The 26,762-nt window shown below is 41.8% G+C and overlaps 2 protein-coding genes across 3 annotated transcripts in view; one reads left to right on the top strand and one right to left on the bottom strand.

Moving 5' to 3' along the window:
• EDRF1 (erythroid differentiation regulatory factor 1) overlaps nucleotides 1-18,295 on the top strand; it is a 46,191-nt gene extending 27,896 nt beyond the window's left edge. For both annotated transcript variants that reach the window (XM_011986429.1, XM_011986430.1), the window contains 6 exons: nucleotides 1,386-1,544; nucleotides 1,717-1,866; nucleotides 3,932-4,085; nucleotides 7,318-7,433; nucleotides 8,230-8,381; nucleotides 17,457-18,295. In XM_011986429.1, the coding sequence (XP_011841819.1) occupies nucleotides 1,386-1,544; nucleotides 1,717-1,866; nucleotides 3,932-4,085; nucleotides 7,318-7,433; nucleotides 8,230-8,381; nucleotides 17,457-17,628 (903 nt within the window). In that variant the 3' untranslated portion in view covers nucleotides 17,629-18,295. The remainder of the gene's footprint in view (nucleotides 1-1,385; nucleotides 1,545-1,716; nucleotides 1,867-3,931; nucleotides 4,086-7,317; nucleotides 7,434-8,229; nucleotides 8,382-17,456) is intronic.
• A 2,317-nt stretch (nucleotides 18,296-20,612) lies between these two features.
• MMP21 (matrix metallopeptidase 21) overlaps nucleotides 20,613-26,762 on the bottom strand; it is a 10,121-nt gene continuing 3,971 nt past the window's right edge. The window contains exons 6-8 of the mRNA XM_011986447.1: nucleotides 24,493-24,750; nucleotides 21,679-21,851; nucleotides 20,613-21,119 (exon numbers count right to left, since the gene is read on the bottom strand). Coding sequence (XP_011841837.1) covers nucleotides 20,820-21,119; nucleotides 21,679-21,851; nucleotides 24,493-24,750 — 731 coding nt within the window. The 3' untranslated portion in view covers nucleotides 20,613-20,819. The remainder of the gene's footprint in view (nucleotides 21,120-21,678; nucleotides 21,852-24,492; nucleotides 24,751-26,762) is intronic.

Here is a 26,762-nt window from a genome sequence, read left to right on the forward strand (position 1 = left end):
ATAAACTCAAATGTGTGAAAATAAAGTTCTAAAAATGCACAAATGTGTAAAAAACATCTAAAAATGCACAACAGAAAGTGAAATTGAAAGCAAATCATAATCTAGGGAAAATACTTAGATGAGAGGTTAATACACTCTTGCTATAAAAACAAGAATCATTGAAAACACCTAAAGAGAAAAAAGAGCAAATAACCTTGAACAGAAAATGTACACATTTTTTTACAAAGTAAATGGCTAATATATATAAAAGAAAATTTTCAAAATTTATTTTTATGTATTTATTTTTGAGGCAGAGTCTCACTCTGTTGCCCAGGTTGGGGTTTAGTGGCGCAGTCTCAGCTCACTGCAATCTCTGCCTCCTAGATTCAAGTGATCCTCATGCGTCAGCCTCCTGAGTAACTGAGACTACAGGCGTGTGCCAACATGTCTGTCTCATTTTGGCATTATAATATTTTTAGTGGAGATGAGGTTTCGCCATGTTGACCAGGCTGGTCTCAAACTCCTGGCCTCAACGTTGAGTTTTATTTATTAGATTGCCAAATTTTATGACAAATGATCACACCCACTGTTGCAGAGGGTACAAGGATATGAGCACTCATAATGGAGTGATTGAAGCCATTTAAATGACATTAGTGAAGAATGTTGGTGGCATAATAAATTTTTAAATGAGTGACCTTTTTTGATTTTCTTTTTTAAATTTATATATACACAGAAAAGAGTGAATAAATAAACACCAGCAATGTAGAAATTATTGCTGGGATATTAAGTGTGGTTTTGTTTTTGGTTTCAATATAATGGCCATGTATTTGAGGATTGGGGTAACAAGGTAGGAGGAGATACTTCTTTTTACAGTAAAATTTGGCAAGTTTTTAATCTAATTTACTAGTTATAGAAACTGTAATTTTCATTTAGAAAGGAAACAAAAAAAAAGGAAACAAGTACATCCTCATGCTCAGCCTGAGTCAGAAAGCAGCACCACAGATCGGCTTAAACAAGTACATCCTCATGCTCAGCCTGAGTCAGAAAGCAGCACCACAGATCGGCTTAAACAAGTACATCCTCATGCTCAGCCTGAGTCAGAAAGCAGCACCACAGATCGGCTTAAACAAGTACATCCTCATGCTCAGCCTGAGTCAGAAAGCAGCACCACAGATCGGCTTCTTATAGCCTTGAGATGGGAACAGAGTGGTCTTCAGTCTACTCAGAATATCTTTCTTCATTGAAATATTTTCACTGACTTATTTTTTCATTTCCTCATAATATTGCCCCTTGATAAATTATCCCCAAATTAACATCTGGGTAGTTATGAAGTATGTTTTATTTTAATACAGTATTGGTATATGTTTAAGCTGAGTCAGAAATGTACACTGTTTTCTCCTTTGCAGGCTATTGATTACTATTTGAAAGCGCTGAGGTCATTGGGAACACGAGACATACACCCAGCTGTTTGGGATTCAGTGAACTGGGAATTGTCCACTACTTACTTTACTATGGCAACTCTACAGCAAGATTATGCTCCATTGTCTAGAAAAGCTCAGGAGCAGGTGATAATATTTGCTGGATTATAAAATAAGTTCTCAGTCTCATTCCCTTGTTTAACAAATATTTAGCGTCTGTTGTCTTTTCCAGAATAAGCAGTATTTAAACGTTTTAAAAACTCTACAGTCAGATTACGAGCTTGTTTTTTTCTCCCCCCTCAAAAAACTAAACAAACAGATTGAAAAAGAAGTCAGTGAGGCCATGATGAAGTCCCTGAAATACTGCGATGTGGATTCCATGTCTGCTCGGCAGCCCCTTTGTCAGTATCGAGCTGCAACCATCCATCACAGGCTGGCCTCCATGTACCACAGCTGTCTGAGGAATCAGGTATTGTCAGTCCAAGTTAAGTACAGTGCCACATCAGTTGAAAAGTGTTCTGGGTCCTTTGTTTTTGTTTTTTTAACATGGTCATATATATTTTAAATGCAATCTGTATTAATTAGCTACTTTAGAAAAACTTGTAGTGCAGCTGGTTTTCCCTCTTACCAAAAATCTATACCATGTGTTTTTTTTTCTACTCTACTTGATTGGGTCTTAGTTTGTGAACTTACCTATTTGCCTGGGTGTGTTACTTCGGCTTTTTAAAATGTAGGTAGGCTTTATAGTAATGGTTCAGTGCCAATTTTACAGTACTAGTCTCCCATCTTTTATTGTAAAATAGAGCATATATATGAAAATACAGGCAGGGCACAGTGGCTCACACCTGTCATCCCAGCACTTTGGGAGGCTGAGGCAGGTGGATCACCTGAGGTCGAGAGTTCGAGACCAGCCTGACCAACGTGGAGAAACCCCATCTCTACTAAAAATACAAAATTAGCCAGGTGTGGTGGCGCATGCCTGTAATGCCCGCTACTCAGGAGGCTGAGGCAGGAGAATCGCTTGAACCCGGGAGGCAGAGGTTGTGGTGAGCCGAGATTGCACCATTGCACTCCAGTCCGGGCAAAAAAAGTGAGACTCCAAAAAAAAAAAAAAAAAATACATGTGGAACATACGTACAGTTTACAGAATAAAAGGAAACCCCTGTGTCCCTTGTCTGGAGGTTGAGGAATGGAAGAATCCTCCAGAGTGCCCCGTGTGCCCCTCCCTGGTGTGTCTTCCTTGACGTCCACTCAGGTGAACTGCTGTCCGAAAATTTCTGCTGTGTCTGTGCCTTTTTTGTGCTGTGCCACTTAAACGGTATGTCTACATTGTGCTCTGTGGTGAGCATGGGAAAACGAATCTGCTGTTGGTGTTCTGTGGCTTACTGCCTTTCACTTAACATCATGTTTTTGAGATACATCTGTGTTGGCACAGGTAGCTGTTCATTTTCTCAGCTCAGTAGTCATTAAATGACTATATCGTAGCTTGTTTATCTAGTCTATGATTACTGAATTTTGGGATTATTCCAGTTTGATGCTATTAGAAATAATGAATACCAACAGTATTGTACATTAATCCTGCTGCCCAGATCCCTGTGTTTCTGAGAATTATCTGAGGCCTAGGATAAAGGCGCCTGCCTTCAGAGAGATTGCTTGGCTTCTGCTACGCGTCTTGGGCCTGTAGTTTCTCAGTGGTGTTTTTTGTTTGTTTTGTTGATCTTTCTCCCCTGCAAGGTGAGACTACTTACCTTACATGAGTTTACTTCTGGGTTGCCCTTATGCTGAAAAGTATCATCTTTTGAGATACAGCTTAAACTGGAGAAGATTTTCTTTTTTTTTTGGAGACAGGGTCTCACTCTGTTGCCCAGACTGGAGTGCGGTGGCACGATCCGAGCTCACTGCAACCTCCGCCTCCCAGGCCTCCCCACTCTTTTGCATATAGATATCTAGTTGTCCCAGCACCATTTGCTGAAAGACTATTCCTCTGCTGAATCGTCTGGGCACCCTTAAGTTTGCTTTTGCCCTCAGGATATTAGGTCATCTGGGGAAACCTGAATTTTGGTTAAGGACTTCCTAAGGCAAAGTGGAAAGAAAGCTTCTCCAGTTCATACCTGTAATCCCAGCACTTTGGGAGGCCAAGGTGGGCGGATCATTTCAGGTCAGGAATTCGAGACCAGCCTGGCCAACATGGCAAAACCCCATCTCTACGAAAAAATACAAAAATTAGCCAAGCAGTAGTGGCGGGTGCCTGCAATCCCAGCAACTCGGTAGGCTGAGGCAGGAGAGCTGCTTGAGTTCAGGAGGCGGAGAGGTTGCAGCGAGCCAAGATTGCACCACTGGACCTCCAGCGTGGGCGACAGAGCGAGACCCTGTCTCAAAAACAAAAAGAAAGGAAATGGATTAAGACCTCAATATAAAAGCTAAAACTAATAAGACCTAGTAAGACCCACAGTGGGGGAAAAATAACTAAGCAGCACTTAGTGAAGCCTGAAGTAGTTACCGTGAAGGATTTGTTTGTTTTGGTTTGGTTCTAGGTTGGTGACGAACACCTCAGGAAACAACACCGGGTGCTGGCCGATCTTCATTACAGCAAGGCCGCAAAGCTATTTCAGCTGCTCAAAGATGCTCCCTGCGAGCTGCTGAGAGTACAGCTGGAGAGAGTAGCGTTTGCTGAGTTTCAGATGACCAGTAAGTCTTACTTCTCATTTCTCAGATATGTATGCACTGGCTTAGTGCTGGATTGTCTTAGAGTAAGGCAGGCCTGTGAATCTAAATCATACTGTTCTCTTTTTAATTTGCCCCATAGTTAATGACTTTGGGAAGGGAGGGGGAGAAATGTCTACACTTTTTGAAGTGCTTTTTAAAACTTAGAGAAATGTATTAGAATTTATGTTCAGTGACTAGAAATATTGAGATGTGTCCCATGACCCCTTATTTGGAAAAAAAATTGACAAATCAATTTAGACAGTTAAAGATTTCAATCAGCCAGGCACGGTGGCTCATGCCTGTAAATCCAAGCAATTTGGGAGCCTGAGGCGGGCAGCTCACCTGAGGTCAGGAGTTCGAGACCAACCTGGCCAACATTGTGAAACTCCATCTCTACTAAAAATATAAAAATTGGCCGTGTGTGGTGGTGCAGGCCTGTAGTCCCAGCTACTGAGGAGGTTGAGGTGGGAGAATCACTTGAACCCAGGAGGTGGAGCTTGCAGTGAGCCAAGATCATGCCACTACACTCCAGCCTGGGCGACAGAGCGAGATTGTGTGTCAAAAAAAAAAAAACAAAGAAAAACCCAAAGATTTAAATTGGCATGAAAAATTTGGGAATGGAGAGGCAACAGTAAAGGAGTAGTGGGCCATATTGAACCCTTTAAACATAGAACTGACCCTTGGATTGTGGTTCCAGAACAGATACTACTGTAGTGCCTGACCAAGGTAAAGGTAAGTCGGGAGATAGAGAAGGGTGAAAGTGAGAATGCTTTCTTATGTTATTTTCCATGGCATAGAGTAAGCAGATACTTCAACCACTTAATGATTTTTCCTAAGTTCTCCCCCTCTCTCTCTTGCTCACCTGTTCCCCTCTCTCACAGAGGAGTCTTTTGAGAAATATCTCCTGTGTGGTCAAGAAGCAAGAGACAATTATTTGAAGTGCAGCAGTTCATTTAGTTTTTCAGTCTTCTGTAAAATCAGATTAATACTTTAAATCTGTATGACTTAGTTTACACAGGTATACAGTAGCCCTGGAAGGATGCATAAGAAACTGGTAACGTGTTCCCTTTGGGGAGGAAACCTGCAAGGCCAGGAGGAGGGGTTTCACTGCATACTCATTTGGACCTTGTAAATTTGGGGAATGTATTACCTATCTAAAACAGTTTCTAACAATGGTTTTTACTAAAATTAATTTTTTGTTGGCATATAATGCATGGCTAGATGTGTGGGACAGTCACCAGAATTAACAGTAGCTCTTGATGTGGGGAAGGTCTGGGGAGAGTGATCTTCAGTTTTCACTTGCACCTTTGAATATTCTGCCTTGTTTGAATTCCTTAGAATGATCAAGATCTTTTTTGTTGTTGGGGTTTTTTGTTTTTTGTTTTTGAGACAGAGTCTTACTCTGTCACCCAGGCTGGAATGCAGTGGCATGGTCATGGCTCACTGCAACCTTGACCATCTGGGCTCTAGTGATCCTCAGCCTCCCGAGTAGCTGAGACCACAGGCGTTAATTTTTGAAAAATCTTTTGTAGAGACAGGGTCTCACTGTGTTATAAGCCCAGGCTGGTCTCAAACTCCTGAGCTCAAGCAATACTCCTGCCTCAGCCTCCCAAAGTGCTGGAAGATACTGGAACAATTTGCTAAGATGATAAGCGTGTTTAATTCCCTCCTTTAAATGTTTTACTACTATGAGTACTTTAGAAAATAATGTAAATATTTTAGAGGGTTTTGTTAGCCAGGTTTGTGGGTTTTGTAAGCCAAGTTAATAAATGCTCTAGGTTGTGACACCTTTTATTCTATCTTATTTTACCCAGTGTTTTGTTTTTTTTTTTTCCTAGTACATAGGATTCAGATCTCCCTTCCTAATGTCTATATTGTCTGGTCCTTGCCCCAACGACACTTTCATACATAATCAATAGCTTGTCTTCCAGATGCCAAATCTATGCTGAAATCACATTGACCCGTTGATTTTAAAGATAATAAGTTGTTTAGAAAGTGTGGGATTATGCTTTAAAGGAAGAAGGCAACAGTTACTGTTTCTCACCACCTGCAGAGTTGGGGAGTCCCCAAGACCACTTTCACTTCTCACACTAACTGGAGGTTTGTCAGCGGTCTCCAAGACCACCCTCGGGTTTGAGAATTTGCTGAAGGACTCAGAACTCACTGAAAGCTGTTCTGCTTACAGCTACAATTTCTCACATTGAAAGGATGTACATTAAAATGAGCCAAGGGAAGAGGCTCGGAAGGCAGAGTTGTAGAGAGTTCTAAGTGCCGAGCTCCCAGTTCCTCTGCCGCTGGAGTTACAGATAGTGCTGACTCACCCCGGCAGTGACGCGTGACAGTACTCACCAAGTGTATAAATCAATGCATGTACAACTGGGGAAGCTCATCCAAGCCTTGGTGTCCAGAGTTTTCATTGGAACTTGGTCACATAGACATGGTTGACTGCCATGTGGCTGATCTTTGTCTCCAGTGCCTCCAGAGGTTCAGCTGTTACCCTGGGGCCCAAAGCCCCCACAGTAAATCCCATTGTTAGGCTATCCATTGTGACCCAAGCCCCCTGCCAGGTAAACAGAGGCATTCTTACTGGGCAGGACATTTCAAGGACTTAGTGATTACCTTCTGGGAGCCAAGGACAAAGACCAAACCTCTCTTTGTACAAGATGAATCCTCTACTGCACACCACCGCACACATGATTGAGTTCTAGGAGAACAGGAGCAAAGGTGTGTTGTGGTGTCTGATAACTGTAGAAAAATTGTATTCAGAAGGCTCTAGAATAAAACAAAACCTTGTTCATCTGGTCTGACTTCCTGCCTTTGAACAGAAATGTAAGAAACTATTTTACAGGTATGACAGCTGATAGTAAGTGCTTATGTGACTCGACCATACAGCTGGTAAATTGTGAGGTGGGCCTCGAGCCCCAGACTCTTTTCCACTGGTCCCTTCTCCTAAGGCTCCTGTTCTGAAAAAGTGGCCTATCTTGACAAAACCAAATGGTGAGGCAGGGAAGCAATGATTATTTATTGCTTTGTTCAGATTTAGTATTTTTCTCAAGGGAATATTATTAAACAGAAGTTGGATTTAGAAGAATTAAGATTGTCTTTAGCTTCCTTTATAGCATTTTGAAAGTCTGAATTTTCATTAATACATTAACATTAGGTGGGTTTCTAGATTTATATTAAAGAAATGAACATTTTGTATTTAACACTTTAGGTCAGAATAGCAATGTTGGAAAGTTGAAAACACTATCTGGGGCTCTTGATATAATGGTGAGAACCGAGCACGCATTCCAGCTGATCCAGAAGGAGCTTGTAGAAGAATTTGGCCAGGTAAATGGAGGAAATAACTGTCTTTGGATTTCGTGTGTCTTAAACTACATGGTGAATGTACATAGTGGGCATATTATGTGTGTGAGTATGTGTATGTTTTATGTGTGTGTATATATATACACACATGTACATATGTATGCTGTGTGCTGAAACATTTTAACAGTGATTTGTTATATTTGCCTAGTAGAATTATTCATCTCCTTTCTTTAATTTGCAAGTATTTTAAAATATTTTTAAGAGTATATCTCAACAAGACCACAGTTAGCAAATTATAAAGTCTCGAGGTTTTTGTTGCTGTTGGTGGGAATTTGTTTTGTTTTATGTTTTAAAAGAAAAGGCCTGTGCCCTCCTTTGTAATTTCCATTAAAATGCCTGGGAGCAGTTGAATGGTGACTGGGCCTAAGCAGGCTCCTCAGGAAGGAATTTCTCGTTTTCTGGGCATTCCAGCATTTGTGTTACCTTCTGCTGTTGTAAGAGCTTCCTGAAGGCCCCATGGTGCACCCACCTATTGCTCTTCTAGCCCTGCTTGGTCAAATCCTGTGTGGTACCGTACATTTCCGTGTTGTGTCTAATGTTGGAAAGTCAGGATTAATTTCTTCTACAAAAGTGCCTATGTGGGCTGAGACATTTTAATTTTGTGTTTTAGTCTATCAGAATGATCATAGGTGCGCTTTCTGTTGGTTTGTTTAGGGTTAAACATTTGTTGGATTAATGAAACTGCAGTTCCATCACTTGATACGCTATGAAACTACAGCTGTTGGGTAGCTCCAGGAAAATAACTTGTTGTTGTTTTTAGCCTAAGAGTGGCGACGCTGCTCCAGCTGCTGATGCTTCTCCTAGTCTCAATCGAGAAGAAGTGATGAAACTCCTCAGTATATTTGAGTCTCGGTTGTCATTTCTCCTCCTTCAGTCCATTAAACTGCTGTCTTCAACTAAAAAGAAAACAAGGTAAATTAAGTGGATATTTGTAGGAATTTCTTTCCCAGCACCCTACCTATAAAAATATTCTCTACTAACATTATAAAGGAAAAATAGTGGCCAGACACATTGGCTCACAGCTGTAATCCCAGCACTTTGGGAGGCCGAGGCAGGTAGATCACTTGAGTTGAGGAGTTCGAGACCAGCCTGGCCAACATGGTGAAACTCCCATCTCTACCAAAAATACAAAAACTAACTGGTGTGGTGGCGTGCGCCTGTTAATCGTAGCCACTGGGAAGGCTGAGGCACGAGAATTGCTTGAACCCAGGAGGCAGAGGTTGCAGTGAGCTGAAATCACACCACTGCACTCCAGCCTAGGCAACAGAGTGAGACTCTGTCTCAAAAAAAAAAAAAAAAGAAAGAAGGAAAGAACAGATAGTATTCTGTCTTGTCTTCTATGTGGATAGTTCAGAATTTTAAGTGGTGTTCCTTCTTGACTTGTTAAACTAGGTAAGAACTCTCTCCATGAAGCCTTCTATGTATTGAAATTACAAAAAGAAAGAAATCTTGCTGCCTAAGGGCAAATACTCTGTTGTTAACGTTTTCCCTGAGGGAGATGAGTAACCCTGGAATGAAGATCTGTGTTTCTAGTGACACTTCTGAATGTTGTGATTAACGGAGAGCCTGCACTGGAGTTTTGATGCTCAGTGCCAAGTGCAGAGTAGAGGACGGAACACGGAAGCAGGAGCACACACCTCCGCAGAAATGTTCTCGTGGCCTCGGGTTATCTTGTTACACTTACATTCTTTTGCCAAAGCTGTTATTTTGGCATTATTGATTTAATTTGAAATTTGAGTAGTAGTACTAGATCAGGAAAGTAATATAAATGATACGCCTTCCTTGTTTTTAAATATAAGTGCAATCTGACCATACAACAAAATTTGGAAAATAGAGAAAAGGAAATGAAAACCATTTATCCTAATACATCCATTGTTACCAGTTATCTTATGTATATTTTACCAATTTATAATCTTAGGGTACAGGTCATTTTTGTCTTTTCTTTTTTTTTTTTTTTTTTGTTATATACAGTAAAATGGACTCTTTGTGGTGTATCCTTCTTAAAATCTTGACAAATGCATACCGATGTGTGCCTGCCACCACAGTTATGACAGAAAACAGTTCCATCGCTCCAAGAATTCCTCCTGCTGTCCTTTGCAGTCAACCCTGCCCCTGCCCCCAGTTCCTCAGGATCTCAGGGAGAAAGTTTTCAGTCTTTTACCATTAAGCCTCGTATCAGCTGTGGGGCTTTGTAGAGGCCTTTATCAAGTTGAAGACGTTTTCTTCTATTCTGAATTTGCTAAGAGTGTTTTTATCATGAATGGATATTGAATTTGTGTCCAGTGCTTTTACTGCATCTGTTGAGATGACCACATGGTTTCCCTTGTTTAGCCTGTTAATATAATGGATTACATTGATTCTTCAAATGTTAAACCAACTTTGCATTCCTGGGATAAATCCCAGTTTGTTGTGATGGAGTATTCTTTTTATGTATTACTGGATTCAGTTTGCTGACATTTTGTTGATAATTTTTGTGTTTGTGCATAGGGGATAGTGGTCTACAGCTCACTTTTCTTATAATGGGTTTGTCTGGTTTGAGTATTAGAACAGTGCTGGCCTCATAAAGTCTGTGGGTCATGTTCCCTCTTCTGTTTTCTGAAAGAGATTGTGCAGAATTAGTACTAGGTCTTCATGTAGTAGAATTTACCAGTAAAACCATCTTAACCTGGAGTTTATTGGAAGTTTTTAAACAGTGAGTTCAATTTCTTTTCTTGGATACAGTATTACTCAGGCTGTCTTTTTCTTGAATAAACGAAGGTCCATCATCTAAATTGTCAAATGTATAGGTTCACAGTTTCCCTTATTATCCTTTTAATGTCTAAGGGGGTTTGTGATGAGAGCCCTTCTTTTAGTCCTGATATTGGTAATCCTTCTTCTTTCTGTTTTTCTTGGTCATTCTAGCTAGAAGTTTATCAATCTTTTTTTTTTCAATCTTTTCAAAGAACCAACTTTTGGCTTAATTGACTGTTTCTTCCCCTCATTGTTTCTCTCTCTTAAATGTCATCAATTTCTGCCCTTCTACTTGTTTTGGACTTAATTTGCTCTTTTTCTAGTTTCTTAAGGTGGAAGCCTAGATGACTAATTTGAGACATTTGTCCTTTTTAATATAAGATTTGCTGCCAAAAATTTTCTTCTAAACCACTGCTTTTGCTACATCTTATATGTTTTTGTATGTTTTCTCTTTCATTTGTTTCAAAATAATATTTGATATCCTGAGACTTCTCCTTTGACCCATTTGTTATTTGAAGTGTGCTGTTTGGTTTCCAAATATTGGGGCTTGTTAGCTATCTTTCGATATTGCTTGCTAGTTGAATTCTGTTATGTGCTGAGACCATAACTGTGTATGTTCTCTTTCACGTTTGCTTAGATTTGTTTTATGGCCTAGAATATGATTTGTCTTGGCACATGTTCCATGTGTACTTGAAAAATCTGCGTGTCCTGCTGTTTGGGGTAGAGAGCGTTGTGTAAATGTCAGTTAGGCTAAGCGTGTTCATAGTATTGTTCAGGTCTTCTATATTCTCACTGACTTTCTGTCTTCTGCAATCAATATACCAAGCGAGGAGTGTTGAAGTCTCCAACTACACTTGTGGATTTATCTGTTTCTCCTCTCAGCACCGTCAGTTTTGTTTCATGTGTTTTTGAAGCTGTGTTAGGTACACACACGTAGGATTGTGATATCTGGGAGAACTGACCTCCTTATTACTACAGATATCCCTCTTTGATAATATAGCCACTCAGCTGTCTTTTGGTTAATGTTTTTTTCCATGTATGTCTTTCATATTAAAATTGGGTTTTCTGTAAGTAGCAATAGTTGGGTCTTGCTTTTTATTTTTTATTTACTTATGTTTAGTTTTTTTGAGACAGGGTCTCACTCTGTCACTCAGGCTGGAGTGCAGTGGCATGATCATAGCTCACTGCAGCCTCAACCTCCTGGGCTCAAGCAATCCCCCACCTCAGCCTCTCAGAGAAGCTGGGACCACGGGTGTGCACCATCACACCCAGCTAATTTTTTCATTTTTTGTAGAGATGGGGTCTTGCCATGTTGCCCAGGCTGGTCTCAAACTCCTGGGTCAAGCAGTCCACCTTCCTCAGACGCCCAAAGTGCTGGGATTACAAGCATGAGCCACTGCACGTGGCCCAAGGGTCTTGCTTTTTAAGTCCAGTCTTACAATGGGGTCTCTAGACCATGCACATTTAATATGATTCTTTCTCTGCCTTCTGTTAATTGAATAGTTTCTGTGATTCCATTTTATTTCACTATTGATTTATTATCTGCCACTTTTTCATTATTTTGGCTGTTGACCTAGGATTTTGCAGTATACATTGTTAATCTTTCATGAGAGGCCACCTTCAAGTAATATGATGCTGCTCTACATGTACTGTAAAGACCTTGTAACAGTAGACTCCCAATTCCTTCCTCCCGTCTTTTGTTCTGTTATTATATGTTTTACTTTTATGTATGTTATAAACACATAATACACTGCTACTAGTTTTTACCTTATACAGTTATCTTTAAGAGCAATTAAAGAGAACAGGAGATTTTATTTACCTTCATTTATTTCATTTCAGTACTCTTGACCTTTTTGTATAGGTTTCTGTCTAGCATCATATTTCTTCTGCCTGAAAAACTTCTTTTAGCATTTAGCATTGCTAGTTCTGCTAGCAATGAATTCTATCTTTTCAATTGAGAGGATTTTTATTCCTTTTTCAGTCTTGGAAGATCTTTGAGCAGAGTATAGAATTCTGGGTTAACAGTCCTTTTCATTCCGTACTTTAAAGATGTCACTCCATTGTCTCTGGCCTGCTGTTTTCTGACTGGAAGCCAGCTGCGTTTCCTACTTTTGTTCATCTGTTAGAAATGCATCTTCCTTGCCTGTAGGCGTCCCACCCGCCAGCAGTTTGACTATGATAGGCTTGGGTGTGTCATGATGGCTTGTACCGCTGGCTTCAGCATTTTTCTTCTGTTCCATTCTCGCCTCCTTGGTAGCCCATTATACCTATATTAGACTGTTTGATGTTGTTCCACAGCTCTTGGATATTCTGTTCTGGTTTTTTTGACACCCTTTTTTCCTTTTTGTGATTTTGTTTGGATAATTTCTGTTGAACTGTCTTCAAGTTCACTGATTCCTTACTTGGTTTTGTGTCATCTACAGTTGAACTTTTTGAAGGCATTCTTTGTCTCTGTTACAGTGTTCCTCGTTTCTAGCAATTCCCTGGGGTTCATTCTTACAGTTTCAGCTCTCTGCTCAAATCACCAATCTGACCTTGCATGGCATCCACCTTGTCCATTAGTATCTTGAACATACTAATTATAGTCCTTTTAAATTACCTATGAAATAGTTCGAACATCTGTGTCATAATTAGCTGGTTCTGTTGATTCTTTGTCTCTTGGAACTATGTTGTTTTTTCCTTACCTTCCATGTATCTCTTGTTTGTTGAAAACTGGATACCTTATGTATGATAGTAGAGACCAAGGGAAATAATTTTTTTTGCCTGGAATTTTTTGTACTTACCCCTGCTAGGGCTTTAGTGTGGGAAGTGGAATTCATTTTTCTAGCCTGGAGTTGAGCTGTGGTTGAGATTTTTTTATTGTGATGGTTACCTTCCATGTGTCATGGGCTTCAAGTTTTCCTAGCAGTCCTCGTGTGTAGGGTGGAGCAGGTCTGCAGAAGGTGATTCTTAATGTCTTCTCTACCTTCAGCTCTAGGTCTTTCTTTTGTTTTGCACCTTAGAGAGGATCTGTCTTTACACTTTCACAGCTCTTCCAGCCACATTCCACTGTCACTGGTCCTTTGGTGCCTTTTCGCCTGTTTGGGAGGGAGCAGGGAGTTAGCAAGGACTCCATAGTTGTTTAAGCCTCAGCCTAGGCAGACATTCGTGTCCCTGAGTCTCAGGAGTGTGGCCTTCCCACTGCTCCTGCACCCCCGCCTAACGCCCCAGAGTGTTTTTTCTGTTCCCTTCCCTTCTATTCATTGACTTTAACCCATGCCCTAAGGTTGACAGTGGTCATTGTCTTCCCCCACCTGCACTGAGGCTTTTGTTTCGTAGAGGAGAAGGGGTCCAGGTGGGGTTGCCGATCCCTCCTACAGCAGCTGCTGTTACCCTGCCATCGGTCTACACCAGGAGGGTCACTCTCTCAGGATTCTCACTGGTCTTTTATGTGAGAACTTGAGGAGGTCCTTGGAGAAAAGCCAGTAAGAAGATGTGAACCCCCTGACTCCACAGAGGCCCTACACTTTCTCACCAGCCTCACTGGGCCCCCACCAACTCATTCACTATTTTAGTTAAATGCGTACTGGCATCTGGCTGCATCTGTCCCGGGTAAGGAAGGACTGTGCTTTCTCTCCCTGCATCAGCCTGTCTCTCCTTAGATTGCAGGCTGGCTGGCTGTGCCACCTCTCTCATGGATTTAAGAAGAGCCATGACCTTGTAGTTTGCCCTGCTTGAGCCAGAGACTTTTTTCAGCTCTGCACCATGAATAGAAACTTCTTTCAGTAATTGCCTTTGGACTAAGTGCCATGGCTGACACCTGTGATCCCAGCTATTTGGGAGACTGAGGCAGGAGAATTACATGAACCCAGGAGTTCAAGGCCACAGCAAGTTACGACAGCACCACTGCACTCCAGCCTGGGAGACAGAGCAAAACCCATCTCTTTAAAAAAAAAAAAAAAAAAAAAAAAAAGCTTTGAATAATTCTCTATAGTCTAAGGAGAGCTTTTACTTGGTGGTTAATCCTCAGTGTCTGTACCACATCCTGGTTGTGGTACACAGCAGCCAGCGGGTGTTGATACACTCACTGTAATTTAGCGGAGACATCCATCTTTCTGAAGAGCTGTAAGGCAGAGCCGATAGTGCATATAGTAACAAGGCTTGAAAAGAATTCCTGCCTTTTTCTAACAGCAGTGTGTAAATTTTTAAAATTTGTATTGGTTTCCACAAGGGCAATATAAATATATGATACGTGAGAAGTGATTCATTGATTTTTCACAAGTCAATCATTTGAGTAATTTAATAGGTAATAGTTTCAGTTTTATCTTTTATAACTTTAACAGTCATATGTGTGACCTAAGTAATTTTTGTTTTAATGGAAGGTTTTCTGAGTTTCTGTTTATTTAGGTTATTATGCTGCTGAAAACTATTTTAGTGTAAAGTTTTCATGCATGATGTATTCAGTCTTATTTAGCTAATTTATATTGATTTTAAGGTTTATTAAACGGTTAAATGTGATACTGTGTTAATAAAATAAGCACCTTGACAAGTTTCAAAACAAAAATATTAATTACTAAGTCAATGACTTATTTCATTTTTCACTGATATGCAAATGAAAACATCTATAATTTTATTGTTAAGAGGAAAATAGCCTCTGCCACAGGCTTAGTTGTTTCACAGTGAATACATGAACATTCTCTTTTGCAGTATAGAGGGAAATCAGAATGAGACCTAAAAGAGAAAATGCAGTCAGCCCTCTGTATCCAGGGATTCTGCATCCACAGATTCAGCCAACCACAGATTGAAAATATTAAATAAATAAATAAATAATACAAATTTAAAAGCAATATAACAACTATTTATATGGCATTTACATTGTATTAGGTATTATAACTAATCTAGAGATGATTTAAAGTATATAGGAAGATGTACACAGCCAAAATGCAAATACTACACCATCTTATATCAGGTACTCCAGCCTCCTCAGATTTGAGTTTCCTGGAGGATCCTGGAACCGATCCTCCACAGATAATGAGAGGCCATGTTAAATAAATTTTTGTTTCATTTTTTGACTACTGCTTTTTCCACTTCATGCCCGCTGGCAAAAACATAAACAAGGCTTAATAACTAAAATCTTAAGCTTATTAGATTCCTATAGAATTAGAGTGAAAGATGCATTTTACTTGTTTAAAAAATTTTTGTTTTCATTTTCAGGTTATGCAGGCATTTCATCATCATATGACAACTGCATTGGCATTGATCTGCTAGAAATTCTAGCAGTAGCAGTTTGTTAAGCCAAAGGTTTTTTCTTTTTTCTTTTTGAATTTAGAATTTACTCTTCTACTGTATTTTAATATTCATTGCTTTCACAGATCCAGGCCTCTTGACATTTTGGTGGCTTTGGGGTTTAATATAGTGAAATACCATAAAAAGTAGAAGTAATCTCTGAAGATTCAGGGAGCTCTCTGCTGCTGTGCTAAGAACAGATCCTTTAGATTCGTGGGTTGTTCCCATTAGATGTGTACATTTAATATTTGGTTAAGATTAGTAAAAAGGGAGATGAAAGAATGTAAGTTAGTTCCCTTTAGAAAAAACCTGTGAGATGATGGAGCCCTCTGAATAGGGGTCATAGGTCAGTGAAACTGCTGATAAGAATGCATTAAGGCAGGCATGATTTGTAGAAATTGGAAGATGAAGACTTAAAATTCAGAGTTATGGTTAGGACAGATCCAAAGATTTTAAGGTTATGATCCCTGCAGCCATCAGTTATCTTTAGGCACCCAACTATTAATAAAATGACAGTGTGATGTCATTGTCCACGAAGAATAATTCATCTTTCAAATGCCATTTCTAATGGTTAAGTGCTAATGCCTTGATTACTGTCAGAGTCATTTAAATTTTCTATAAGGTTATCAAAGGTTTCGTGACTGTTAACTCCCCGCATAACTAAAATACAGCCAACCTTAGGCCCAGATTACAGACAGGGATGCATTTACAACAGTCACTTCTGCTGTACTGTGGTTGTTGGGAGAAGGCAGGAGGAGATCTGTCTGATAAAATAAGTGGGAATTGGAGGGGAGAAATGTCTAAAGGCAGCAATGGGGATCCTGTGGAGGAGGAATGAAGCCAGGAATAAAAGAAAGGGGAATTCCTGGGGAAGGGAGCTCTGCACTGCTGGCTGCTGGCTGGCAGGCCTGAGGCAAGCCCTTGGGTGAAGGGAGAAAATTTGTGCCCTGAAGAGGTGAAAGAGTATAGCATTTGAAATTGGAAAACATGATATTTTGACCTTAATCCAAACTATTAACCCTTCTGGGCCTTAGGTTTTACATCTGTAAATTAAAAATGCTAGTCCTTGCCTATCTGAGGGGATGGGATTATTGTAAGGCTCAGATGTGGTCATGGACACTGTAAAGAGTTGTGGAATTGTTATCTGTTACCTGGTTATGTGAGCCAGGGGTCTGCACCTGGACTCATTAAAAAAAAAAAAAAAAATGCTAGATATGAACTGCCACGGAATTACTAGTCTTTTCCAGTAGTAACAAAAATAGAATTCACCGATCCATCATAAGGGGTAAATGTTTTCAGGACAAACTGTAAACTGAAATAGTTTTAAGGTAGAGTACTGTCTGGTACTCCTCAGCTGAGGGGCAGTCTTCACACAGAATTGCACTGACATTTTTAGAGTAAACTGAGATGCAGCAGTTCTTGTAGTTCAGGAATCCATGTTTAAACCCCAGGTAGTTCTAGCTCTAGAGATGGCAGTCCAACAGTGGCTTTAGATGTGTGTTTGGGACACAGGAAGGCGCTTTAGGCGGAGCTTGAGGAACAGAGGAAATACCGCATAGCTCCTCGCCCGGCTCCACTGCGTTTTCTTCATGGCTGTCCCGTCTGTCACTCTCTTGTTTACTGTGGTTTCCCCCAGTGCCTCCGCTCCCCTCCCCCAAACTCCTACCTCAATAGAATGCAAATTCCGTAAGTCAGGGGCTTCTTTTTGCCTGTTTTGTTCTCTGTCAAGAGTAATTCCTAGTACATAATAGGCATTCAAATGTTTATAAAAGGAATGAGTACTGGATTTCATTGCTGTATTGAAATAAATGTGTAGAAACAGGCCCGTGAGCAATAGGTAGAAGGAGGCAGGTCTGCACCTGGCAGGAGAGGAGCACCTGCTGCTCTGCGAAGAGTGACTGGTGGGCTGTCACTGTCTGGTTTTCTGGACCTCTGAATTGTCAGTAGGCATTGCTGGTCCCTTACCTGTCTCTTTGTCTTTTTTAACCCTAGCAATAACATCGAAGATGATGCAGTTCTCAAAACCAACAAGCACATTTACTCCCAACTTTTGAGAGCAACTGCAAATAAAACTGCGACTCTTCTGGAAAGAATCAACGTTATCGTCCACCTGCTGGGCCAGCTTGCCGCCGGCAGTGCAGCGAGCAGCAGCGCCGTTCAGTGACTGCACAGAGCCGTGTCCCAGACACGCTGTCAGTGCCTTCAACACGGAGCCGGTTTGTTCATTCGGTGCTTTGTTTCATTAAATAATAGGGAAATATCCATTTAAAACAGGTATATCAGTGGAAACACAGAGTTATTTTAAGTGACAGACAAATTACGGTTGAGTTCTGTGGCTTCTTCACTTGAAGTGCTAACATCAGAATCAAACTTAAAGCTTCCACTATTTGTTTCTTTAAGAAGTACATAGTACCTCAATATTCACAGACTTGCTGTGATGCAGCTACACTTTCCTATTTTTGAAGTATGTCAAGCTACATGGTCTAAGATATGGTTATTTTGGATAAAATGTTACTTTGGTCAAGAGAACTTTTATCCAAATGACATTACAGGTTCAAGTGGGTTAAGGAGACTTCCTGTGCATCTACAGTGTTTCCTTTTAAATTGCCCAGGAAAAAGGTGTGTTCTTCATAAGCTTCAGTGCAGGATTTTTCAAAGACTAGCTGTTGTGCAATTGCTGTATTTAATGCATGTTCTGAAAGGATTCACTTTTGACTTTATATGACAGTCGATCAAGAGCAGGTACTACCCCTTGTTTTCATTTTAAACTTGAAACTGTGAATAAGGTAAGAAAACTATTTTGAATAAATAAACTATTTATTTAAAATGTCTTTGTATTTTTCCAATTTTCATTCTTCACATTGAGTTTTGAGTTGAACTCAGTCTAAAATTAATAAACTTTACAAAGCAAAGCTCAAAACATTAAAAGTAAAATTCTGCTGTCCACTAAATTCTCCCTAGAATATTTTACTTACTGCTGCTGCTACATGGCTCTTGTCCAGTTACACACAAACATCCCCTGTTATTTGTAATGGCTATAGTGCACAAGGCTGTTTTTGTTCATAATTCATACTTTCAATTTCAAAGCAGTGTAACAGATAAAACAGGCTCTTTCAAGGTGAGGTGAATGTCTGGACTCCTGTGCATGACACCATTGTGGGTAGGTCTGCTGCCTAGGCCTGGGGGCAGGTGCACTGGAGATTCAGCCAGCTCCCTGTAGGCCCTCCACGGTGGCCAGAAGCCCCTCCCACACCAGCCAGACCTCTGAAGGAATTCCAACTATACTAGAAAATTGTTTGGAATAACTGGTTTTAAGCCAAATTTTTACAGAGCTATGATGTAAAAGAGACTTCTTTCTCTTTTACAGAGATTTTCAGGTGTTTTCATTGGCTGAGATTTGTTTGTTTGTTTTGAGACAGGGTCTCACTGTCACCCAGGCTGGAGTGCAGTGGCACAATCTCGGCTCACTGCAATCTCTGCCTCCCAGGCTTAAGGGATCCTCCCACCTCAGCCTCCCAAGTAGCTGTGACTACAGGTGTGCACCACCATGCCTGGCTAATTTTTTGTATTTTCAGTAGAAATAGCATTTTGCCATGGTTGCCCAAGCTGGTCTCAAACTCCTGAGCTCAAGGGATCCACCTGCCTCGGCCTCCAAAAGTGCTGGGGTTACAGGTGTGAGCCATCACACCCAGCCCATTGACAGTGAGTTAACATCCATCATAGCTTAGCAGAATTCTCTCCTGCCATTTGTCCACTTAGTTGTTTACCTAGTTTGCATTTTTCTTGGAACAGATATGTATCAGTTTGCACAAATTAATCACTGAAACATTTAAAGTTTTGCCTGAATTCTAAATTAAAGCAGTTGTACAAATTCAGCAATGTTTCATTTCAAGACCAGTGTCATTCTGTTTCCCCTTGTAGCAAGTGTACACACATAATAAAACTGTCTTCGCCCTGCTAGATAAATGTAGACACTTCTGTGGATTATGATCAAAGATGATATACCATCTTTTGGGTTAGTGAATTCAAAAGCATGTTCCCGCTCAGGCAGGACTGAGCTGGGGTCAGGGGCCTGAGAGGTGCTGATCTTTCCTCCCACCCCCTCCTTGGCTGAAACAAGCTTTCAGTCAACAGGAGAATTTGTTCTTAAGCAAGAATAAATTCTAGTTATCTTCCTTTGTCAGAGCAATAACATGAAAGTTCCTACGGGGGGAATAAAGATCCTTATAAAATATATTTGTAATTTGCTGTTTTTAACTTAAAATTTCCTAAAGTACCTGTGTTTCCGCTCTTCCTTTGGAAGAAGAATTTGGTATCTGTGGCTTGATCATGGAGGCTACTGAACCCATTTCAGTTAATTTCAGATTTTGTTCACATCATTACAAATGACATTGGGTTTTCGTTTGGGTTAAGAGTTAATAGCCATAGTATGTAAAAGTTGAAGGGATATACTGCCTATCCTAGATATAGCTGATACTGGAAAAATAAAATTATCCAGCTAGCTTCAAGAGTCTCCTTTTGGTGGTCTGGTCTTTAGAACCTAAGTGAACTGTCATATAAAGTGGTAGGAGAGAACACTAAATGAATTACAGTGAACCAGCAAAGCTGTTCTGTTCAGGACCATTTGGGTTGCAGGCCTGTGTGTTCAGACAAGAGGGTGCAACTCATTTCAGAGCCCAAGACCACCACAGTGACACAGAGGAAGTGCAGAGGGCCCTGGGCTGGGATTTGGAGATGAGGGCCCAGAGCTACCGTTGGGTTTGACTTTTGGCAGGATACAACAGATGAACTTTGGCTAATGTGACTGGAAATGTGTACAGTAGCATCCATCCTGCCACGCTGACAGAGCTGTGAAGATCAAGAGAGAAATAAACGTGAAAACCTTTTGTACACTGTCTTTAGAGAAATGTCATTCTGACAGGGACTATGGAGGACAATCCATTGGAATCCCATGACTTTCCCATTACATCCCTCAGTAAAATCATCTCCGTGCCATCTCCTTCCTTCATAGCTTGACCCAGGGCTCTGGCCACCCTTCCAACTCCCATTAATCAGGTGGGCAAACAGTTGGGATGGGCGGAGCCCCACAGAGTAGGAAGCAGGCAAAGATCATTGGATACTTAGTTTTTGGGTTTGTTTGTTTTTTCTAACCTTTCTAGGTTATGAATTATGTTTTCCCTGAGCAATTGATTTTTAAATCAAGTATTTTAAAAGTTCAACTAAGGCTTTTCCCATTGGGTTTTAACTTACAGTGCCATATTTGCTTTAGCTACTGAAAATCTGGTTTTCTTTGTAAACAACATCAGAATTTTTCTCTTAGCGAAGTCCTATGACTCCATTTCCCACTTTTTCTTATTACATGTTCAGTGTGGAGATATGGACATCACAAACATCAAACCACTTCTCTGAAATCAGCTTCTTAGGAAATAAGCCATTAACAGGAAGCCAGGAATTCTGTTGTTTGTCCTTGTCATTAACTACCTTCCAGTATGCATTGCCTTTGAAAAAGAAAATGGAGTTGTATGCGTAGGAGTAATAAGCGGAATCTATATTTCTGAAAGGATGGTTTTGTGGTATTATTGCTGGAAAAACTTCAGTAATCTTCTTTGGATAAGAATTAAGTACTCGATTTCTGTTGACATCAAATGCAAATACCTGCAAAGCAAATAAGATAGACTGGCTCTTCTGAAAATCATTAATATTTTTAGGTTAATTTATAACAACGAGACAAGACTTTGTACCAAATTCTTTAGACTTGAACTTCTTAATTTTCCATCATGCTCTGCCATCGCTATTTAGATCTGAAGTGAGTACAAGTTTTTTGGGTTTTTTCTGTGCCCAGTCTCATCTTGCCCAGATGGACTGGAGTGCAGTGGTGCAATCACAGCTCACTGCAGCCTCGACCTCCCAGGCTCAAGTGATCCTCTCGTCTCAGCCTCCTAGGCAGCTGGGAGCACAGGCATGTGCCACCACACCTGGATAATTTCTGTATTTTTTGTTGAGACCGAAACATGGGTTTCACCATGTTGTCCAGACTGGTCTCAAACTCCTGGACTTGAGCAATCTGCCCACCTTGGCCTCCCAAAGTGCTGGGATTACAGGTATGTGCCACTGTGGCAGGCCAAGTACAGCTTTTAAATACAAACTTGACCGTGTGACCAATCTCTATGAGGGATGACAGAAGCATTGCTAGGCTGAAGAGCCTTCTACTTACAAGGGACTCCTTGAAGAAGTAAATTAACTTCTGTCTTCGGTCATAAAAGGCTGTGTCTAGGGGACTTGGGATGCCAGGAAATCCTTCTGAAATCAATTTGGGATAGCTTTTTCCTTGTTCATCTTCTGTAAGGGCCTGATCCTTGTCACTGTCATATCTCCAGTATTGATTTCCTGAGAGCCAAACAAAATACGTGCATATGGTTTATTACTATTAAATCATGTGACAAAGCGGACAGTTTTAATCTAGGTCTCAGCCAATCCTGTACAATGTGTTGCCATGATTCTAGGAGAAAGCAGGGCTTTCGGCGTCTGAGTGAAGCCTCCACTTCGCGATTTCCCAGGTCTTGAATTAGTCCTACATTTAACCCAGGAAGTGCATTTTTCTTGACCGTCACTGCTGCAGTTGGAATGTTGGTTGCCTTTCACAGCAAAAGGAAACCCCGCCCCATGAACGTCATCCTCCCGGCCCTCATCAAAAGCAAAAACGAAACAGCAAAAATCCTGTCTTTTTTACCTTCGTATCTTAATGTTTTTTTCTTCTTCCTTTACAGTCTTAAGATGTTCCTTTTAATGTTAGTGGCCCAAGGCTTGGAATCACTTTCCTATCCTAATCAATATAAGCCCTCTTGTTACTGAAGAAATCATGATCCTTAACGATTGGATTATACCTTGAGTGTTTGAGAGTCCTCTAGTCCCCCCACCACGCTCACCTTACAAATAAGGACACTGGAGTAGAGAGCTGAAGTGACTTGTCCACATTCAGACCGCCTAGGCTGAGCCAGGAATGCAAGCCAGGACTCTCAAATTCCACTCCGGAGAGGCTGCCCACTGTCCTACGAAATGGAACTTCGCTCCATTTTGTTTCAGAGTTCGAACGCTCGTTTCGTGCTCTAAATCAGTAGGAGTTTATTTTAGCCTCTTCTTGTTGGTTCCTAATCCTGAATATTTGGTATCTTGCCAACGGAATAGACTAAATCCACTCAGATAATTTGGTGTTCACAGCTCACAGAACACCCCAAGCGGTACGTTCCTTAGCAACCAAATATTTAATACACTTGGAAAAGTTCACTATTGAGAACAATGCGACATATGTCCAGTTAGAGATGCAGTTCACTCTAACAGGAATTTCTTTTAATCCAAAATATTCATAGCAAATTAAGATGTCTTTAAAGCTCCAAGAATAAAATACAGCTGTATTGTAGTAGTTATCCTATGATGACCTAAATCTGTAATTAAGATTCTTTGAGTGTTGCCAACATAAATTCTACTTTGGAACTTCTTAAAACCCTGAAAGATGGGCTTCTAACTCTGAAAGACCTGAACTAAAAAAAAGGCAGCTGTAAGGCAATTTCTTTATGTACTGAACTAATTCTTCCTTTGTGTGATATGAAGGAAAACTGAGACCAAATTTATATACAGGATCCTTATGGTAAAATTTGCATATAAAGTTCATTCCGTTTGGCTCTTGCCTTGTTAAGTCTTTTTGAGCAATTGAAAGCCCTATGGTTATATTACCAGGATTCAGGCAGAGGGGCTATACAACTTGTCTCTGGGTAGGAAAGGGGAAGGAAAAAGCAGTGACCACAAAATCATGTTTATGATCGGACTCTGTGCTGTCTGGTTTTGCAAAGGCAGCGTGCCTCGTGCACCGGGCCCAGGGTACTGGATGAGACCGGGTGTGAGTAAGGAGCAGCGGTAGTAAGACTCCCAGACCTGCCTTTCTTTGTGTGTTCCCCACGACCCCCCCAGGCTCCACCACATCAGTTTCTGTCTTCCAGCAAAACACTGACCTTCCCTGTTGAGCAATCGCCATTGATGGCTCATGGCCTGCTCAGCAAAGTCCAGCCCTGGCCCTGGCATTTGAGGCCCTCTGTGGTTGGACCAACCTGCCTTTCTAGCCTGACCTCATCCCGGGTAAGTCTGTCGCCAGCTTTGATGGACCCCAGTCTCACAGCTCTGCGGCTTTTTCACTCCCAGCCCCACGGCTTTGCTTCTGCTGCTTGTCTCTGACCATTTCCACGCCCTCATCCACTCTCCATTCTGGGTGCCTTTTTCTGGGCATCCCAGATCCCACCCATCCTTGAGTCTAGACCAAGACCTGATTCCTGGGGGCGCCAGCACCCAATTCCAGGTGGCAGTGGTCACCTCTTCTGCTCGGTCTGCCCCTTGAAAACACTTCTGTTGCTAGATGTCCAAGGTATTTGTTTTTCCCACCAGAACCAGATTAAAACTGCAGGGCAGGGCCCTTTCTTACAGTTTTCTGGCAGCCACCTTAGCACCTAGCAGAGTTCATTCACTCATTCGGTAACTTAGTGCCGTCTTAAGAAGATCAGGGGCTGGGTGCGGTGGTTCACCCCTGTAATCCCAACACTTTGAGAGGCCAAGGTGGAAAGATGGCTTGAAGCCAGGAGTTCAAGACTAGCCTGGGCAACACAGTGAGACTCCATCTCTACAAAAAAAAAAAAATTATTTTAATTAAGCCAAGTGTAGTAGTGTGTGCCTGTGGTCCCAGCTACTCAGGAGGCTGAGGTGGGAACAGCACTTGAGCCCAGGAGGTCGAGGCTGTAGTGAGCCATGATTGTGCACTCCAGCCTGGGTAACAGTGAAACTCTGTCTCAGAAACAAACAAACAAAAAACCAGAATAGAACCTAATCCTTGTGCCCTCAGAGCTTCCAGTCTGATGGAGCAGATAAAAATTAAGCAAGTAATGACGAGAGCATTACAACAGATTCCTTGGTAGCAGCTCAAGACATTCCTTCTGAGTGCATTCATTTAACAAGGGAAATTGAACCATTCATGAAGAATCTGTACCTCGAAAAAAATAACGTTCATCTCTTTTCCATGTCCAGATGTGAACAAAGGCATCTATGTTGTATGTTGGGATTCCATGCCAGCCAGTGAGGATTTCGATAGGGTCCCCATAGCGTGTCCTATTGTTTCGATTTTCATAAAGCCAGTACCAGCTGTTGCGGAAGAAATATGTGCTAAATCTCACCATCACCTCTCCATATTGGTTTCTCTCTTTGCGAATCCAGTCAAATGCAGTATCGAATGATCCTTCACAGGAGCCTTAAAAAAAAGTCACTTGTCACATGGTACAGAAACATATTTTCATGTGTGACTTGAATGAAGACAGTTGCAAAGCTGGGGCTTTCTATAAAAACACCTTAAAGTAAGACACCGTGTAAGACTGAAGTGAGGCCAGGTGCAGTGGCGCATGCCTGTAATCCCAGCACCTTGGGAGACCGAGGCAAGATTGGTTAGTTCAAGATCAGCCTGGGCAACATGGTGAAACCCAGTGTCTACAAAAAAAAAATACACACACACACACACACACACACACATATATACACACACAAAAAAATAGCTGGGTATGGTGGCACGTGCCTGTGGTCCCTTGGCACAGGCTACTTGGGAGGCTGAGGTGGGAGGACTGCTTGAGCCTGAGAAGTTGAGGCTGCAGTGAGCTGAGATCAGTCCACTATACTCCAGCCTGGGCAATACAGTGAGACCCTATCTTGGAAAAAAAAAAAAGAAAGTTGAGGTGGTGAGCAGAGGGAGCTGGAGGTGCCAAGCTGCCTGCTACAGTCCTGGTTCACAGGCACATTGTGGCTTCATTCTTTACAGTGTCCCAGGCCCCTCTCAGAAGCATCTCAATTTGGATGCAAAGTTATGTACGGTTGACCACCCTAAATATAGCTAGTGAATGCCTCCCTTGACGCCTTGACGGCAGTTTGACTTCATTAGCGGGAAGAAGTTTGATTCTGGGCTCATGTAAGAGTAAGGTTTCCACTGGGGCAAGTCCGTGTGTCCTGCCTGTTATTGTCTCCAAAGAAACACAGTGCTGAGAACGGGGGGATGTGAGAACAGAAATGGGCTGGTCTCTGTTAGGGACTTTTTTTTTTCAAGACAGAGTCTCCCTCTGTCACCTAGGCTAGAGTGCAGTGGTGCAATCTTGGCTCACTGCAACCTCTGCCTCATGAGTTAAAGCAATTCTCCTGCTTCAGCCTCCCAAGTAGCTGGGATAACGGGCGTGTGCCACCGCGTCCGGCTAAGTTTTGTATTTATGGTAGAGACAGGGTTTCAACATGTTGGCCAGGCTGGTCTCGAACTTTTGACATCAAGGATCCGCCCACCTTGGCCTCCCAAAGTGCTGGGATTACAGGCGTGAACCACTGTGCCCAGCCTAAGGACCTCTGAATGGAAAAGAGGAGGACAGCTTTATTCCCTTGGGCCTCGGTGTTAAATCACTAACCACTTTAATCAACCACTAGAACGTTTGGCCTAAACGATTTTAAATAGAGATTAGAGCTTATCGTGGCCAGGCTAAACTCCGTTTTTTTGGGATTGCAGTAAACTCCCAGGGCTTCCAGTGTGTGCGTCTCTGGTGGGATGCCATAGCACGGGTTGGGGGGGTGGCCCGCTTGTGTTGAGAAAAATACCACGTTCACTGTCCTCCCAGGAAATGCATGTGGCATGTGGAAGACAGGACACAGGAGGGACTGGCTGTCAACTGGGCAGAACCACTTTTAACTGAGAGAATGGCATCAGGGAGCTAGAGGACGGCTACCCTTGGGTGACATGAGTTGTACAACGTTGTGCTCTTGGGCCCAGGTTCCCGGTGAGGAGTGAGCGGGGTCCTGCTGTGCGCTGGAATACAGTGTCCTCCCGCGAGCTCAGGGTGCCCTCCCCAGCAGTCTTACCATACAGCTTTTGAATTGCTTTCCTGTCCGACCAGTCCAACTCGAAGGCAGGTTCCTGGGGGATGTAATTTGGTTGCATTATGGATCCCGTCCTGTAGGTGTGAGGCAAGCCCAGGACATGGCCAATTTCATGGACGGCCACCTAGAAGGGGACACACACCATGGGCACTAGGTGAAGCCTGGACGATGGATCCCTGCGTAACAGACGCAGGCCTGTGTTTCGAGAGAAGCGGTGCTTGTGAAGAGGGGAGCACCAGTGGAACTGGGGAGCCGTCGTCAGACACAGATTTACCTCCTCAGAGGATGCAGACGCTACATGGGAAAAGCTTGGACTTGTTGGACGTCGGCCCATGAGCACTGCTGGTGTCTTATCAACAC

The sequence above is a fragment of the Mandrillus leucophaeus genome, unplaced genomic scaffold, assembly GCF_000951045.1.
Source record: "Mandrillus leucophaeus isolate KB7577 unplaced genomic scaffold, Mleu.le_1.0 Scaffold299, whole genome shotgun sequence".
Classification (NCBI taxonomy): domain Eukaryota; kingdom Metazoa; phylum Chordata; class Mammalia; order Primates; family Cercopithecidae; genus Mandrillus; species Mandrillus leucophaeus.